Below are 18,219 nucleotides of genomic sequence, written 5' to 3'. Positions count from 1 at the left end.
AGCTTTCCAGATAGTAAAGGTCATGTTTTTGTGCTCTACCGTACCAGGGTGAGATGGGTTCCAGTTTGGAGTAGGAAGGGGCCAGACACTGGTCTTTACAATGAGAACTGTTGACACAGCAGTAACTGTCTGCTATGTTTTATAGATATCTTTCATACAAATCTTAACCTTTGTGAACTGTTCCTAAGATCTGAGGTTCGTCATGTAGGTTGAGAGGGGTGTATCTTGGCTATAAAAGATCTTTGTACTTTTCTGTATTCACTTTTCAATGGATCATTAGATATAGCGCATCATTGAAAGTCAAAAAGGGCAATTGCAAAGCTCTTAATAAAAAAATATGTTGTTTAAGTGTAACTCTGACTGGTGTGTAGTTTGTAACTCTCCTCATTTGGTAAATCAGAAATATGCCATGACAAACCCAAAAGGGTTCTACCTGGAACCAAAATGGTTCTACCTGCAACCAAAAAGGACTCTTCAAAGGGTTCTCCTATGGAGACAGCCGAAGAAACATTTAAGGCTCGAGATAGCACCTTTTTTTCTAAGAGTGTATGCTGCTTTATTGTCAAATTATAATATTATCACTTCATTATTATAAGACCATATGACTTTACCTTTCACAAAGAGGTAGGCACTGTGCTCGGTGGTGCCGTCCTTCGTCCACATGCGGAGGGTGTACAGACCCTCATCATCCTTTGCCAGGTGTGGCAAAGTCAAAGTGGCAGCGCCCCCACCAACCTTAATCTCAGCCAACTTCCCTGCCTTCAGCAGTTTATCTGATCAACAACAGAGACGGAATAACAACACTTTATCTAGTACTTCGTTGTTGTTGAGAGTTGACCGTAAGAACATGGATAACATCTGTAGAATGTTTCCAAAAACTGTTCCTTCATTCTATGTCACACTGTAATATGCTGGCCTGTGCTGTACGGACATGTGCTGTGAATGAAGATGTGCTTTTTACACAATGTACTGTATGGCTCTCCTGTGTTGTGCTGTATTGTGATGATGTATCATTGAGTAATGTTCACTCGCTCACCGTCTCTGTACCACTGGGCCAGTGGTGGTACGTTGGGCAGATCAGGGACCACCACCATGGTACACACCAGACGAATGGAACCACCCTCTGTTCCGAACGACACTCCAAACCTATCCAGCATGGTGATCTCCAGCTTACTGTGGTGGATCCCAGTCATGTGGGGCACTGAGGAGAAGACAAGGACAACATGTTAATATACTAGTAAATCTCAAGTGTACCAATAATGCCCTATAGTACTTACTATGATCTGTGTTAACCAAACACTTAAACAACATATACCTATGTCAGTATATCATACATACAGATATAATGTATCTGTGGATGAAGAAATGTCAGTGTGATATGTAAACAAACCAATTTAGCACAATCCAATATTATCATGGTTGATGTGTTCATAAATGTTTGTTCTATTGTGACATTGTAAGGTCCTTCAGTATGTGTTGAATATAAGTCACCCCTTGTTTTCATTCGTTGACTGTCTCAGGGCCAGAACAACATAAAGTCACGCTCACAATAGTTTCCAGTGCTTATCAGGCCACTTAGATAGACACTGTTATTTGTGGCCTCTGATCTCAAGCAAAGCCTGCCATGTCTGGGCCCCACTCCAGCAGCACTGGGCTGGTTCTCCACCCACCCTCCTCCTCAATCCACTCTTTCCTCTCACCTTGACCAAAAAGCTGGCAGGCTCCTCCCGCTGGTCCTAAGAGGAATACACATTTTTTTTTAAATGGAAGAAGGAACAATATATTTAAAAATGAAAACCTTCATTCAGATTCATATGCGTGTTTGTTGTGTTGGAGAGTGACATTTGAGGGAACTTTTAATAGCAATGCAAATCCTTCAGTGCAAATACTTCAAAGACAGACAGAGACACAGAGACACAGAGAGAGAGAGAGAGAGAGAGAGAGAGAGAGAGAGAGAGAGAGAGAGAGAGAGAGAGAGAGAGAGAGAGCGAGCGAGCGAGAGAGAGACAGAGAGAGAGAGATAGATAGATAGATAGATAGATAGATAGATAGATGGATAGATAGCAATAGAGAGCGAGAGCGAGAGAGAGACTCACTCTTGACAGTGACAGAGGCCTTGCTGGTAGTTGAGCCATGGGAGTTCGTTGCTACGGCGCTGTACTCAGCAGTATCACTCACCACACACCTAAAGTGAAGGAAATTAGATATATGTATATTATGATTTCATTGGCTCAAATAAATGGTACATGTGTATTGTGTTGTTCATTATCACTGTTTATACAACAGGTGGGTCTAATCCTGAATGCTGATTGGTTAAAAACTGTTAATGTCATAGGGTGTTATTGGCATTGTGTTAAATTACTTCAAGACTGTGAAACATCCAATAAATGTATTTAGTTCATAACATCCTCCCCTTAACCTTCATGCCTTTTAAAGGACGACTTTTAATCCCAGTCAAATGTTTGACGACATGAGTGAGAAGAAGGAGACATTGCATTTTGGAAAGTGATCTCATGGCTTGAGAGCGCCGTCAAACAGAAGGCGACGTTCCGAAGCAGCAGAAGGCGTTAAGAAGGCGGCACATCGTGAGGACAGACATTCCCAAGGAGAAACCGAGGGTGAGAATAGAAGAGGAGAAATGTGACCTTCCCCTCTGGAAGTACTATTTTAAAGACGATCCGTTTTCCATTTTCCCAGCTGGGGTGATATGGATCTCCGGCCATTTAATTCCCACTGTTACTTTCTTTCTCTTCAAATATTATCAAAGACAACTAACTGATTAAGAGAGGAAAAGAAAGGGGTATTAAAGAGAGCGTGTTGGGGCGGAGGAGGGGGGAAGGGTCTAAAATTGTGGTCTCCTTTTTGACCCAGTAACGTAATGACGACGTAGGAGAGCTTCAGTGTAGAGAACGAGAGAGAGGGAGAGGGGGAGGAGGAATGAACAGATCGAATGACACGGAGGTCAGCACTTCGGTGTGAACAGCTGAGGCGTCTTGAAGACGAGGGCCGGGCGGGCCAGCGACACGCAGGCTGTCTTTAGAGGCGGAGCTGGCTTTAGACAAGTGACAATTTCATTTGACGTCAGTAAGTTCAAGAAATGAAACGCAATTTAATGTGTGTAATAATGATTTCAAATGAATTGAATTTCGGTTAATGTCCTTAATCAAGTTGAAATGAACCCGAACTTGACCTTGGTCAAATTAAACCAATTAACATGAAAAGAGACAGTGAATTAGAGTGAGGTACAGTACCTGCTAATAATCAGACTGTGTACTCCATACTTGCTCTCCATCTTGTACTTTCCTGGGGCACTCAGTGGGTCAACAGGTTTTCCTCCCTTATACCTGAAAATACAAGGCATCAAGTTAGTAAGTGGGTTCTTTTACACCTCAGTATTGATGGAATTCTCTGTAATGACATGTTTTTAATATGTCTGCTATGTGACATATAACTAATATGGCATAATTTTTTATTTTATTTTAAGTTAAGAACAAATTCTTATTTTCAATGACGGCCTAGGAACGGCCTAGTGGGTTAACTGCCTGTTCAGGGGCAGAACGACAGATTTGTACCTTGTCAGCTTGGGGGTTTGAACTTACAACCTTCCAGTTACTAGTACAACACTCTAACCACTAGGCTACCCTGCCGCCCCGGCATTGACGTAACTAATATATTTGAAATAACTTCAATGGTTAAACATCACTATTTTGAACATTTCTAATGAGACCGTGTTGACAGGAAACATTTTAATTAATTTTTCTCATGGTATCCAATTGGTAGTTACAGTCTTCTCTCATCGCTGCCTCTCCTGTACGGACTCGGGAGAGGCGTGCGTCCTCCGAAACACAACCCAACTAAGCCGCACTGCTTCTTGACACACTTCTTGCCCACTTAACTCGGAAGCCAGCCGCACCAATGTGTCGGAGGAAACACCGTACACCTGGTGACCGTGTCAGCGTGCACTGCCCCTGCCCGCCACAGGAGTCACTAGTGCACGATGGGACAAGGACATCCCTGGCGGCCAAACCCTCCCCTAACCTGGACGACGCTGGGCCAATTGTGCGCCGGCCCAAGGGTCTCCCGGTCGCGGCCTGCTGCGACAGAGCCTGGACTTGAACCCAGAATCTCTAGTGGCACAGCTAGCACTGCCTTAGACCACTGCGCCACTCGGGAGGTTGATGACAGGAAACATAAACAAAATATAGCCTAAATATCTGTGAAGTCCCTCCAATAAACAGTGAAATGGGCAGAGACATTTATAGCATTAGACAAGACCAAGGTGCTGGCTGCTGGACGGTGTAATTGGTGCTAATGTGATCATTAACATGGTGCTAATGAGACCCATAAAGTGAGGAAACCTCACTAAAAAGCTCCAATAGACACCATAATGAAGGCCAGCCAAGTACTGTCCCAGAGGAAAATCTGGTTGAAATGTAATTATAACCAGTTTACAACCACAACTGCAGGTAAATGCTCATTAAAAGTGCATTCTAATCCATCGTAGGTAAATGTCACTAAACTGTCTGTCTATAAATTAAGCAGTTGCTAAGTTGTTGGTAAAACATGTCACATCTCAAAGACTACATGGCTAATCATAGTAGTTACTAGATGCATACACAATATGGAAACGGATACATAATGAAGTACAACAGTGGTTCAATAAGAGGCTAGCACTTCTAACCATTTGACAATAGGCCTGGGGTGACCGCCTACGGTGCAGAACAGCTTGACAGGAGTCTTCTCCCATACGGTGTGGGGCCTCAGAGCCACCATGAAGTCAGGGGCCTTGTCTGTCTCCGTACTCAACGTCATCTTCTTGTGCATCATCTCCTGCACCTGAGGAGAGACAGTATAGGTTGCATTAGCAAATGAGGGGGAACCTTTCCTCCAGCAGTGATAAGGTTAGTACAGGTAGAAATAGGATAATAGAAACTATAGGCAAAAAGCTATCAAATATTACATATCTGTTAACTGTGGTATTTGCAAACTACAGGGTATCTGATATATGATACATGATCCTTTGTCAGCAGCACTGTATATAACATGATCCTTCCACAATCCAGTGTATTACCTCTCTCGTAATAGCAATATTCTCCACTTGGGTCTTTGTGGCCACTTTCATCCTGTGGAGCTCCTTCTGAATTGAAGCAAGTCCTTTCCCAACATGACTAGACACTCGCTGGTACTCCTCTATCTCATCGGCGCTCCTACATACATATTACACAGCCGGAAATATAAGAATTGATATACCAGTACAATATACAGTGTTTAATAAAAAACAACAACAGATTAACACTTCAACATATTGTCCAGTGGTAGGTCAGATAGGTCCTTTATTAACATCTAACCAACACATCCTGTATAACAGGGTTCCACAACTGGGGGCTTGTTTTGAAGAACCAGCTCATTGTATAAAAATCGGCCCGCAGCTGAATCTAGTTGATGATCCCACTGTATAATGAAACACAACACATGTACCAGGACACAATTTGGCATATTTGCTGTGTTTTTCAGTCACCGTGGTAGCTCCTGGTAGTTTTTGCCTGCTGTCAGCTCTGACTGTGGTTCATATTCCCTTACACCTAAAACAGCATGACATATCGGCCCTGTCCAGAAACAACCCCTAGCCCCTTCCCATCTGCACTTTATGTAAACCTGAAAGAATTTAATAGGTATGGTAGTAGTTCAATCTTAGTTGGGTGTAGATTTCACCAAATTGCTTACACCTATCTAATCCTTTCAGATCTACACAAGTGTCTAGGGGTAAGAGCTAGGGGTGGTTCTGTACTGGGCCAATGTAGCTGTGAGACACTGTCCTATTGGACCCACCTCTGCCTGAACGCCGGCACTGTATAGGCTGGTTCAGCCATAGCCTCTGTGGCGTGGGTGTGCTGCACCTGGTTCACAGACTTAGAGCTTGATTTCCTGTGGAGAGAGAGCAGTCGTTAGAGTCATTAGAACAGGTAGACAGGAAGATAAACAAACACTTAGTGCCAGCACTGTTGTGGTGGTACTGTGATTTTAAAATGTAAAAACAATTGCAGAATATATTTCATATCAAAAACCAAAAGGGACATAAGAGCTAATAAAGAAATTAATTGAGTGGTTTTCACCTAGATAGTGAGATCATTGGTATTTGACAAAAGTTCACTTTTCAACATTTTCAATATCTCCAGCACAATACTAGTGTCAACATATGTGAAAATGGCGCATTTCTGTTATGTAGAAAAAAATATAAAGTAAAAAATGTCTACCCGATGATATTATCAAAGTCAAACATTTTAAAAACAGGAAATTTCAAACACTATGATACTCGTAGTGACATGTGGAACAAGAAAATACCCTTCCTTGGGCTAGAAACTCGTTGCAGGTTTAGAAAATCCCAGTTTTTTACTTTGAATCCCACCATGTGATGTCACAGAGAACCATTGTTTTTTGTACCTTTCTTCTTGTCTTTTTAACCACAGATCATAGAAGCGTGCTGTTTTCACATATATGGACACTGGTTTGGTGCTGGATATGATGAATAGGAGATTGAAAGGTTACAGAATTGCCCTTTAATTTCTTATCAAATATAACTAGTATAGAGTCCAGAAACTGGAAAGTTTTTTCTTGATGGGTTGGGGTCTAGAACAGGGTTCAGCATATGTTTCAGGCACAGTGAAGCAGTGGCATGCACAATACTCTATGACATGGGTTGCATAACAACATCAACTTCACGACCTGCTATGACCCGGTCAATAGGTCCCAACACTTTGGCTTCTGCTTGCAGTTTGAGGCTTCATTGGGTACAGCTCCATTTGCCCACCCCCACTTCAACACACCACAGACTCCTATATCCTTGGAATTGCAGTTTGAAGCACAGCGGATGGCGCAACCACCAAAGGGTTGTGGTGGTCTGAGGTTTAGGATGCAGTGCGCTAAAGCAACATCTAGTGGCCTGCTATGACCCCACGACCCTAAAACAAGGCAAAATCTATTGTCGCAAGCCGCAAAGCATCAGCATGGGGTGGTGGACATTTGATGTTGGAGACCATCTCTTGTCCACTTCAATTCTCTCTACACCAGCACTATGTGTTATGGTGCGTGAATGAGGACCCAAAAGCGAATTAACAAACAGAGTACTTTAATGACGAACATACGTGGCTCAGATGGACAGGTAGATTCCGACAGGACAGGACAAGGTTGCAGCACACACGATGATAGTCTGGTTCAGGCATGAGACACACAAACAAACAAACAAGAATCCGACAAGGACAGGAGCAGAAACAGAGAGAGATATAGGGACCTAATCAGAGGGAAAAAGGGAACAGGTGGGGAACGGGGTGAATGGGTAATTAGGAGGAGACAAGGCACAGCTGGGGAAAAGAGGGGGAGAAAAGGTAACATAACAACGACCAGCAGAGGGAGACAGGGTGAAGGGAAAGGACAGAGACAAGACAACATGACAGTACATGACAGTACCCCCCCACTCACCGAGCGCCTCCTGGCGCACTCGAGGAGGAAGCCTGGCGGCAACGGAGGAAATCATCGATCAGCGCACGGTCCAGCACGTCCCGAGAGGGAACCCAACTCCTCTCCTCAGGACCGTACCCCTCCCAATCTACTAGGTACTGATGACCACGGCCCCGAGGACGCATGTCCAAAATCCTACGGACCCTGTAGATGGGTGCGCCCTCGACAAGGATGGGGGGGGGGGGGGGGAGACGAGCGGGGGCGCGAAGAACGGGCTTGACACAGGAGACATGGAAGACCGGGTGGACGCGACGAAGATATCGCGGCAGAAGAAGTCGCACTGCGACAGGGTTAATGATTTGAGAAATACGGAACGGACCAATGAACCGCGGGGTCAACTTGCGAGAAGCGGTCTTAAGGGGAAGGTTCTGAGTGGAGAGCCAAACTCTCTGACCGCGACAATATCTAGGACTCTTAGTTCTACGCTTATTAGCAGCTCTCACAGTCTGCGCCCTATAACGGCAAAGTGCAGACCTGACCCTCTTCCAGGTGCGCTCGCAACGTTGGACAAAAGCCTGAGCGGAGGGGACGCTGGACTCGGCGAACTGAGATGAGAACAGCGGAGGCTGGTACCCGAGGCTACTCTGAAAAGGAGATAGCCCTGTCGCAGACGAAGGAAGCGAGTTGTGGGCGTATTCTGCCCAGGGGAGCTGTTCTGACCAAGACGCAGGGTTGCGAAAAGAAAGACTGCGTAAGATGCGACCAATAGTCTGATTGGCCCGTTCTGCTTGACCGTTAGACTGGGGGTGAAAGCCGGAAGAGAGACTGACGGAAGCCCCAATCAAACGGCAAAACTCCCTCCAAAATTGAGACGTGAATTGCGGACCTCTGTCCGAAACGACGTCTGACGGAAGGCCATGAATTCTGAAAACATTCTCGATGATGATTTGTGCCGTCTCTTTAGCAGAAGGAAGCTTAGCAAGGGGAATAAAATGAGCCGCCTTAGAGAACCTGTCGACAACCGTAAGAATAACAGTCTTCCCCGCTGACGAAGGCAGTCCGGTGACAAAATCTAAGGCGATGTGAGACCACGGTCGAGAGGGAATGGGAAGCGGCCTGAGACGGCCGGCAGGAGGGGAGTTACCGGACTTAGTCTGCGCGCAGACCGAACAAGCAGCCACGAAACGACGCGTGTCATGCTCCCGGGTGGGCCACCAAAAACGCTGGCGAATGGAAGCAAGCGTACCCCGAACGCCAGGGTGGCCGGCTAACTTGGCAGAGTGAGCCCACTGAAGAACGGCCAGACGAGTAGGAACGGGAACGAAAAGAAGGTTCCTAGGACAAGCGCGCGGCGACGGAGTGTGAGTGAGCGCTTGCTTTACCTGCCTCTCAATTCCCCAGACAGTCAACCCGACAACACGCCCCTCAGGGAGAATCCCCTCGGGGTCAGTGGAGGCTACTGAAGAACTGAAGAGACGAGATAAAGCATCAGGCTTGGTGTTCTTAGAGCCCGGACGATAAGAAATCACGAACTCGAAACGAGCGAAAAACAGCGCCCAACGCGCCTGACGCGCATTAAGTCGTTTGGCAGAACGGATGTACTCAAGGTTCCTATGGTCAGTCCAAACGACAAAAGGAACGGTCGCCCCCTCCAACCACTGTCGCCATTCGCCTAGGGCTAACCGGATGGCGAGCAGTTCGCGGTTTCCCACATCATAGTTACGTTCCGACGGGGACAGGCGATGAGAAAAATACGCGCATGGGTGGACCTTGTCGTCAGAGAGGGAGCGCTGAGAAAGAATGGCTCCCACGCCCACCTCTGACGCGTCAACCTCGACAACGAACTGTCTAGAGACGTCAGGTGTAACAAGGATAGGAGCGGATGTAAAACGATTCTTGAGGAGATCAAAAGCTCCCTGGGCGGAAACGGACCACTTAAAGCACGTCTTGACAGAAGTAAGGGCTGTGAGAGGAGCTGCCACCTGACCGAAATTACGGATGAAACGACGATAGAAGTTCGCGAAGCCGAGAAAGCGCTGCAGCTCGACGCGTGACTTAGGAGCGGGCCAATCAATGACAGCTTGGACCTTAGCGGGATCCATCTTAATGCCTTCAGCGGAAATAACAGAACCGAGAAATGTGACGGAGGAGGCATGAAAAGTGCACTTCTCAGCCTTCACAAAAAGACAATTCTCTAAAAGGCGCTGGAGGACACGTCGAACGTGCTGAAGATGAATCTGGAGTGACGGTGAAAAAATCAGGATATCGTCAAGGTAAACGAAAACAAAGATGTTCAGCATGTCTCTCAGGACATCATTGACTAATGCCTGAAAGACAGCTGGAGCGTTAGCGAGGCCGAAAGGAAGAACCCGGTATTCAAAGTGCCCTAACGGAGTGTTAAACGCCGTCTTCCACTCGTCCCCCTCCCTGATGCGCACGAGATGGTAAGCGTTACGAAGGTCCAACTTAGTGAAAAACCTGGCTCCCTGCAGGATCTCGAAGGCTGAAGACATAAGAGGAAGCGGATAACGATTCTTAACTGTTATGTCATTCAGCCCTCGATAATCTATGCAGGGGCGCAGAGACCCGTCCTTCTTCTTGACAAAAAAAAACCCCGCTCCGGCGGGAGAGGAGGAGGGGACTATGGTACCGGCGTCAAGAGCTACAGACAAATAATCCTCGAGAGCCTTACGTTCGGGAGCCGACAGAGAGTATAGTCTACCCCGGGGGGGAGTGGTTCCCGGAAGGAGATCAATACTACAATCATACGACCGGTGTGGAGGAAGAGAGGTGGCCCTGGACCGACTGAACACCGTGCGCAGATCGTGATATTCCTCCGGCACCCCTGTCAAATCACCAGGCTCCTCCTGTGAAGAAGAGACAGAGGAAACAGGAGTAGTAGCGCTCACCAGTAGCCCTCCGCTTACTGATGAGCTCTGGCTTTTACTGGACATGAAGTGACAAAATGACCAGCAGAACCGCAATAGAGACAGAGGCGGTTGGTGATTCTCCGTTCCCTCTCCTTAGTCGAGATGCGGATACCTCCCAGCTGCATAGGCTCAGCTCCCGAGCCGGCAGAGGAAGATGGTAGTGATGCGGAGAGGGGGACAACGGAGAACGCGAGCTCCTTTCCACGAGCTCGGTGACGAAGATCAACCCGTCGCTCAATGCGAATAGCGAGTTCAATCAAGGAATCCACGCTGGAAGGAACCTCCCGGGAGAGAATCTCATCCTTTACCTCTGCGCGGAGACCCTCCAGAAGACGAGCGAGCAAAGCCGGCTCGTTCCAGCCACTGGAGGCAGCAAGAGTGCGAAACTCAATAGAGTAGTCTGTTATGGATCGATTGCCTTGACATAGGGAAGACAGGGCCCTGGAAGCCTCCTCCCCAAAAACAGATCGATCAAAAACCCGTATCATCTCCTCCTTAAAGTCCTGATACTGGTTAGTACACTCAGCCCTTGCCTCCCAGATTGCCGTGCCCCACTCACGAGCCCGTCCAGTAAGGAGAGATATGACGTAGGCGACACGAGCAGTGCTCCTGGCGTAAGTGTTGGGCTGGAGAGAAAACACAATATCACACTGGGTGAGGAACGAGCGGCATTCAGTGGGCTCCCCAGAGTAACACGGCGGGTTATTGATTCTGGGCTCCGGAGATTCGAAAGCCCTGGAAGTGGCCGGTGGATCGAGGCGGAGATGGTGAACCTGTTCTGTGAGGTTGGAGACTTGGGTGGCCAGGGTCTCAACGGCATGTCGAGCAGCAGACAATTCCTGCTCGTGTCTGCCTAGCATCGCTCCCTGGATCTCGACGGCTGAGTGGAGAGGATCCGAAGTCGCTGGGTCCATTCTTGGTCGGATTCTTCTGTTATGGTGCGTGAATGAGGACCCAAAAGCGAATTAACAAACAGAGTACTTTAATGACGAACATACGTGGCTCAGATGGACAGGTAGATTCCGACAGGACAGGACAAGGTTGCAGCACACACGATGATAGTCTGGTTCAGGCATGAGACACACAAACAAACAAACAAGAATCCGACAAGGACAGGAGCAGAAACAGAGAGAGATATAGGGACCTAATCAGAGGGAAAAAGGGAACAGGTGGGGAACGGGGTGAATGGGTAATTAGGAGGAGACAAGGCACAGCTGGGGAAAAGAGGGGGAGAAAAGGTAACATAACAACGACCAGCAGAGGGAGACAGGGTGAAGGGAAAGGACAGAGACAAGACAACATGACAGTACATGACACTATGTACATCCACACTATTGTGCACCAGCTACTGTATTGCCAAAAAAACAAACAGCTTTCTATAGTGCTGCATGTGAGCAATAACACTAATCCCCTACCTTGAAGAGTGCTCCTTGACAACATGCTTAGTAGTGTGAGAGCTGTGATGGCTGACGTGGCTCACATGCTTCTTCTGATTAAAATGCATGACCTTGGTAGCCATGGCTGGAACACTTCAAAAGAAACCTGGTCACAATACCAGGTAAGGAGAGGGAGGAGGGAAATGGAATTGTTTACCTTTACTTCACATGCAACTGAACATTGGATATTGTTTGCTGTGTTAATGAGGTTTTCAACATTAACATCAATGTTTTAGCATTATCAGACACAATAATGACTTCCCATTGAGCGCTTTCACGCTGCTATTGTCAACTATAGTTGACAACTGTTTACGGTTGATGAAAATCTGCAAAGCCTTGGTCCTATCCATGTAGAAGGCAATTCAGGACATGAATATTCCCTTTTATTATCAACTTTTCACATAGTTAATGACAACATAGCCTAATTACAGTGGGCGTATTTATAGGCACACAAGCTTTCTTTGAAGGCTAAAGACTGTCTTTGAAGGCCTCACAAAATGGCTGTCAAAGGACTTATATGCAATGGTTATTATTTCTCCAATAAACTCAAAATACTTTGCTAGAGAATGTATCTTTCACATTTTCTGCCTTGCATACTAGTTCTATAATATGTATCCCACAAATGACAAGAGGGGCCATGAATGTTGCCTCCACATACCACCATATCAGCAGGGGTCAGCCCCTCAAATGTTTCACCTTACAGGGAGCACAGCTCATCTATGAATAGCTGAAAGAAGTCTGAAGGCTAATGCACTGGAGAAATATAGTCAAAAGCTACAGAAGAAAAGTAGTAGTCTGCACCTTTGGCTGAATGTATGACAATATGAATTGGAAAATAAATTGGCCTAACATAAGCACCCTGATCAATCAATAAATTAATTATTCAACTGCCCCTAAATGAATTAAATACTCAACTTTTTATGTACCCTCCCTATACAGTACACTATCCATATTTCCAGTATGTGTCTTAGGTGTGCACAATCATTAGTTAGGTAGCCTACATCATCTACTATGAACCAAAATTACGCACCCAAGAAAATAGGTTCAGCGACCTCTTCATTCAAAGGCATGCAATTAGTGCACAGTGAAAGTATAACAGCCTACAGATAAATTCCAACACAACCATTTATCCCTCACTGGTGACAAATTATCAATCCCCAAAACAACTCCAGACATGTACATCGGTCACTCTTTCAATTAGTTAACATGTATGACCCCATATATGACCATTATCAACGTTAATGTACTGGAAATATAAGGTTCCCCTGAAATAGAAATGTCGGATTTATATCGACCCGCTCAATGTAATTATGAAAAAATAACAGAAAGAAACGCGACTCACCCCTTGAGATTAAAACAGCGCAAAGCGGTAGCAGACGAGCCTGATGCCGCTTGGGAGGCACTTGCTGATGATGGTAACAAAAATATTACACTCTCACTCAAGGAATGGCTTTCCACGACCACCCCATGTATGGATGCACCTATGACTATATATAGCGTTTACCAACATTTTCTGACCCATTCAACACTTTTAGTCCAAGTTGACGAGGGCAGGTGGCTGTTGAAATTGTCAAATAATTAACACAAATATTTGCTTCAGTTTCGTCTATATTATTGTAGGATTTTTCTACAGGTTATTTGTTGGATAGACTGTTCTTCCTAGCAAAAGATTCGTGATTTTTTTATTTTGTTAATAATGTAATAGGCATATAAAAATGTGTTTTAGCCTATTTTTTGTTTTCGAGATGACTACCGAATTTATAAATCGAATGGAGAGCTCTCTTGAAGGTGATTTTCTCACTCCCACTAAGATTTGCTCACTCCCACTTCAATTAGTTTGACCAATTTCCTAATAATGATTTTCTATCTACAAACGGACACCCTTAACTGTCATTATCTGCGACAGTAGTTGAATTTGACGTGATTTATTCCGTGTGATATTAACACTGTTAAGCTTATGAGACCTTTTTAGGGTTCTCAAGATTGCCTCCCACCCAGGACCAAACACTTGCCAGCAGCTATTTTTAACCAGAGATTAAGTTCAGAAACAGTGATACCCTCACCGTTTACAGTAAGTGGACTACTATAGCCCTACAACTATTTTGATCGATATCTTTCTATTTTGAAAATGCTAAAATAAAATAACTGGAATTACATCTGATATGACTTAGCAGATAAACTTTCAACCGCCCATGTGCAAAATCTACAGTCATTTTCAATATGGTGCGATTTTCAGAAGTGTTTTATAAACCCAGGAGTTGACAACTTTTTGATAGATTTTAGAGTTAAAGTTATAGTGCAGGTGCAGTGAATTATGGGACAAGCCTACTCCTGGACTAAAAAGCATTGTCAAGGGAGATCTCATTTGAAAGTGCTTTATTAGTACATTAATATACTTAATCTGGGTCTGCAGCACATTGAACAATTACCCAGATCAGGATGGAAATCAACTGCCATACAATAAACTGTAGATCAGAATGTTCCTTAAAAAGCTACATTTTATAATATACCATGTCATGATTTGACACCTGAGCTGAGACCTGCATAGGACACTTTTGAATTTATCTGAACAATGTTAGCTGTCATGATTTGAAGCTAGAATCCTTAATTGTAACAATAACAAAGCGGTTGCCCTGCCTGTTTTGGCAAAAGCTGAGGGTTGGGCCTGGAGAAATGTAACCACTCAAATTATTGACCATACATGATATAGGACTGACCATACATGATATAAAAATAATAGTTATAACCATGTTTTGAGGCTGTAAAATGTTTTACATTTATGTTGTTTATAAACATTGGCATAAAACAAGATAATATTTGGGGTTTTGATGGAGTACAACAGTTAATCAAAGCTCACCAGGCATATACACTGAGTATACCAAACATCAGGAACACCTTCCTAGTACTGAGTTGACTCCAATTCTTCCCACGGTTGTGTCAAGTTGGCTGGATGTCCTTTGGGTGGTGGACCATTCTTGATACGCATGGGAAGCTGTTGAGCGTGAAAAAACGATCAGCGTTGCAGTTCTTGACACAAAACGGTGCCCCTAGCACCTATTATCATACTCAGTTCAAATGCACTTACATTTTTTGCCCTTTCAATCTCAGAATGGCACACATACACAATCCATATCTCAATTGTCTCAAGGCTTAAAAATCCTTCTTTAACCTGTCTCCTCCCCTTTATCTACACTAATCGAAGTGGATTTAACAAGTGACATCAATAAGGGATCATAGCTTTCACCTGGATTCACCTGTTCAGGCGATGTCATGGAAAGGGCAGGTGTTTTTAATGTTTAGTATAATCAGTGTATAAGTTGTATTCTTGAAGAATCAATGGGTATATATCATTAATTTATAAGTCCAAAAATGTATGTAGCAAATAAGGATTCTAGCTTTAACGTACACTGCTAGAAATATTTGTATTAACATAATAACAATAATAACAATGAAAACACAATAGCATAGCTAATAGCATCTGAGCACCTCGACCCCGGCTCTCAACAGCATCCCTATTGGCTGACATTTGACCCGAGCCACCATGCCTTAGTCCTTAGCAGGGAGCAAAATCCAAATGGCTGAAGATCACAAAGTCTTGGTAGTAAGAAACATTGGTTTGAGGGATATAAAAAGGATTGAAGGTGGAACACATCTCAGACTCATTTTTATTGTTTCATTTTAAATGAGTAGCCTAAGTTGACTGAAATCCATCTGCAAGATTCAGTGCATTAAGGTATATATTTCTTGATCATTGATCTTCTGGGACCAGATCTGTGTAGTTGGTGATTAGTAAAGTAGTTTTACTGTACTTATCTTCAATAGAGACCCTGTAAAGTACTTTGAGACAGAAATCCTTTCTAAACTGCATCTTCTTATTTCTCAGAGGAAATGAGAGAGTTATTGGGCCAATACATCTCAGACACCCTCAGCTATATCCACACAGTGGAGAAATTCTGTGACAGGCATCCAAGGTGGATCCTGCAAAGAAAGGAGGAACAATCCAAGATGAAGAACATCAAGGAAATGTCAGACAGAATCAATCTTAAATTCAGCCGAGTCTTGAATGCAGAAGACAAGACCAAGGCATTGGGAGAGTTCACGAAAGACTATCTGACCCAGGTGACTGCAAACCGTAGGCTTAAGGAGCTGGAGAAGGAGCTGGAAGCTGTACTGAAGGACACTCTCAAGGGTACTGGAGAGGTTGGACTGCTTCATGGATGCTGTGGAGAGGCTGGTGGTCACCTCTCTGTTTGTATTTGCCGATGAAAACCGGTTGTGTCCTCTGCCTCAGGGGAGGGAACAAGCAAATGTCCGAGCTGTCATCACCTCCGCTAGAATGGCCTGTCCTCTCCTTATCCACTTTAAGAGGGACGCTTCAGCCTTCTTTTCCCCATGCCTCCTCAATGTGGAGGTGCCGTACGAGCACCTGGAAAATTACATACACATCTCTGAGAAGCTGTGTGAGAGAATGGGATTGGGAAATGCGTAAGTGGAAATCAGTTGAAATTATTTACAACAATATTCAGATCAAATCAAAATACTTCAGTATGACACCATATATATTTTTCTAAAATATTTGTTCTCAGTAAACTTTCACACAAAATATATATCAGTATACTATTATCAAATGTATTACCTCATATAAAAAATGTAAGTGCTCTGAAAGAGATTGAACCATGTTACATGTATGCTCCCTCTATTATTGCTGAATAAATATTTTATAAATAACACTTTTTATATCTATTTCTTATAGGAAAATCATTTTGTGGAGAGTAGTCTGACAAAATCATCATTAGAAAACGATTTTGCAGAGAGAAGAATGACAACTTGATGATTGACACCAGCCCTGAAGTGAATGAAAGGTCCATGCAGAACATGTTTAACCATTTGTGCCATTTGAGTGATATCAGGTAAACCTTTCCAGTTTTGTTTTATGTTACATTTGCAAATACTAGCTTACTAACACTGAGGGCATTCATTTCTGATCATCATCAATTCCAGCAACATGTTTCAATGTCTCTGATGGAAAAAGTGGAATATGTTCCTCCTGCTAGGATGGACCAGCACCTCAGACTGACGTTCCTGTTCCAGGACTCTGCCCTGCACTTCATTGGTCTGTTCAGTCAGTGCCACTCCAGAATGCTGGACTTTCTAATAGAGTTGGAAAAGAGAGCTGTCAAACTAGAAGAGATGAAGTTTGGGTCTGATATCTCCAGTGTGGTAGGCAGTGCAGTGGGGGCGACAGGAGGGGCTCTGACCATAGCAGGCCTTTGTCTTGCCCCTGTTACTGCTGGGCTGTCACTGGGGCTCACCATCGCAGGGCTTGGAATGGGTGTGACCAGTGGGGTCAACAGTCTAACCACTGGTGTCACAGAGATAATCTTTAACAGATACCACAGTAAGGAAGCCAATACAGTCTTTCAACATTTCATAGAGGACATCCAAATATTCTGGGGGAGTATGGAGAAGGTGGCCAGCAGAATTCTTCCTGTTGTGGGGCATAATAGGCAGGCATTAATGGTTGTAGTGATTATGTGAAAAGGTGGTACGAGTTTAGGAAAGAAGATTAATGCCATAGTGAAAAATACCTCCGCAATAGACACCCTAAAGGGAAAAGGTGTGGTCATGGGTGCAGGCAAGGTGGGACTCCAAGAGGGCAAAAAACTTGCTGCAGATTTACCTGACATTGGGATGCTGGCACAAGGCACTCCGCTCCACTCCACTAAGACATTAAGGCGATGTAACGTGGCCTCAAATGCCCTAATCATTGGCCTGGACGTCATCAATATCTGTACAGACAGTGTCAGCCACGCCAAATGCAGCAAGAGATCCCAGCTCATCCGAGCCAGAGCAGCATGACTCACTGTGCCGAGGCATCTGGAGGTTCAGAAAGAGTCAGAGAATCCTGGAGAAATCATTTTACCTCATGGGGGAGACAGAGACTCTGGAGCCACCTTTTGAGAAGATGGGACTTCTGGAGCCACCTGGAAAGGAGACAGAAAAAGGTATAAAACTAAGTTAAATGCTTTTGCCCTCAAACTGCCACTTATATAGGGTGTCGAAAAGTGCCGGAAGCGGATGCGGGGTAATGACAATGGACCTACATGTATACAGTCTCTTCACTCTGTCCAGCTCACTATCACAGAAACAAAAGCTAGACAGTCAGGGAGCATTGAAAATTCCAAAAACATAGGACTATTTAAATGTGGCCCTCAGACTTCGTTAAAGACTCAATGTGGCCCACAGGAGAAAATTAGTTTTTCACCCCTGCTTTACAGCAATGTTGAGTAATATTATTTGCATGCATTAGCAAGAAACATAGTTCCACTGAGTCCTACTTTCACAAAACTGGCATTGCTATTGGTTAATTCATTGCTTTTCCTTTGTCTCTATGTTTT

General features: G+C 44.5%; 1 protein-coding gene and 1 pseudogene across 11 annotated transcripts in view; one reads left to right on the top strand and one right to left on the bottom strand.

Annotated features, from left to right (window-relative positions):
• Positions 1-13,827, bottom strand: part of LOC110493599 (myomesin-2) — a 37,568-nt gene extending 23,741 nt beyond the window's left edge. For 5 of the 11 annotated variants that reach the window (XM_036949563.2, XM_036949564.2, XM_036949565.2 and 2 more), the window contains exons 1-10: positions 13,164-13,769; positions 11,801-11,927; positions 5,830-5,925; positions 5,072-5,207; positions 4,682-4,836; positions 3,252-3,344; positions 2,097-2,185; positions 1,701-1,736; positions 1,037-1,201; positions 612-773 (exon numbers count right to left, since the gene is read on the bottom strand). In XM_036949563.2, the coding sequence (XP_036805458.2) occupies positions 612-773; positions 1,037-1,201; positions 1,701-1,736; positions 2,097-2,185; positions 3,252-3,344; positions 4,682-4,836; positions 5,072-5,207; positions 5,830-5,925; positions 11,801-11,904 (1,036 nt within the window). In that variant the 5' untranslated portion in view covers positions 11,905-11,927; positions 13,164-13,769. Of the gene's footprint in view, positions 1-611; positions 774-1,036; positions 1,202-1,700; positions 1,737-2,096; positions 2,186-3,251; positions 3,345-4,681; positions 4,837-5,071; positions 5,208-5,829; positions 5,926-11,800; positions 11,928-13,163 lie in introns of all 11 variants that reach the window. The other 6 variants (XM_090204709.1, XM_090204710.1, XM_090204711.1 and 3 more) reach the window with 2 other exon arrangements.
• Positions 13,828-15,610: 1,783 nt separating this feature from the next.
• LOC110493601 (uncharacterized) lies at positions 15,611-17,941 on the top strand (annotated as a pseudogene).
• Positions 17,942-18,219: the final 278 nt, after the last annotated feature.

The sequence above is a fragment of the Oncorhynchus mykiss genome, chromosome 17 (genome assembly GCF_057628025.1).
Source record: "Oncorhynchus mykiss isolate SJ-2025 chromosome 17, ASM5762802v1, whole genome shotgun sequence".
In the NCBI taxonomy this organism is placed as follows: domain Eukaryota; kingdom Metazoa; phylum Chordata; class Actinopteri; order Salmoniformes; family Salmonidae; genus Oncorhynchus; species Oncorhynchus mykiss.
The sequence above is the reverse complement of the archived record's forward strand: the minus strand, read 5'-3'. Positions and strand labels throughout refer to the sequence as shown.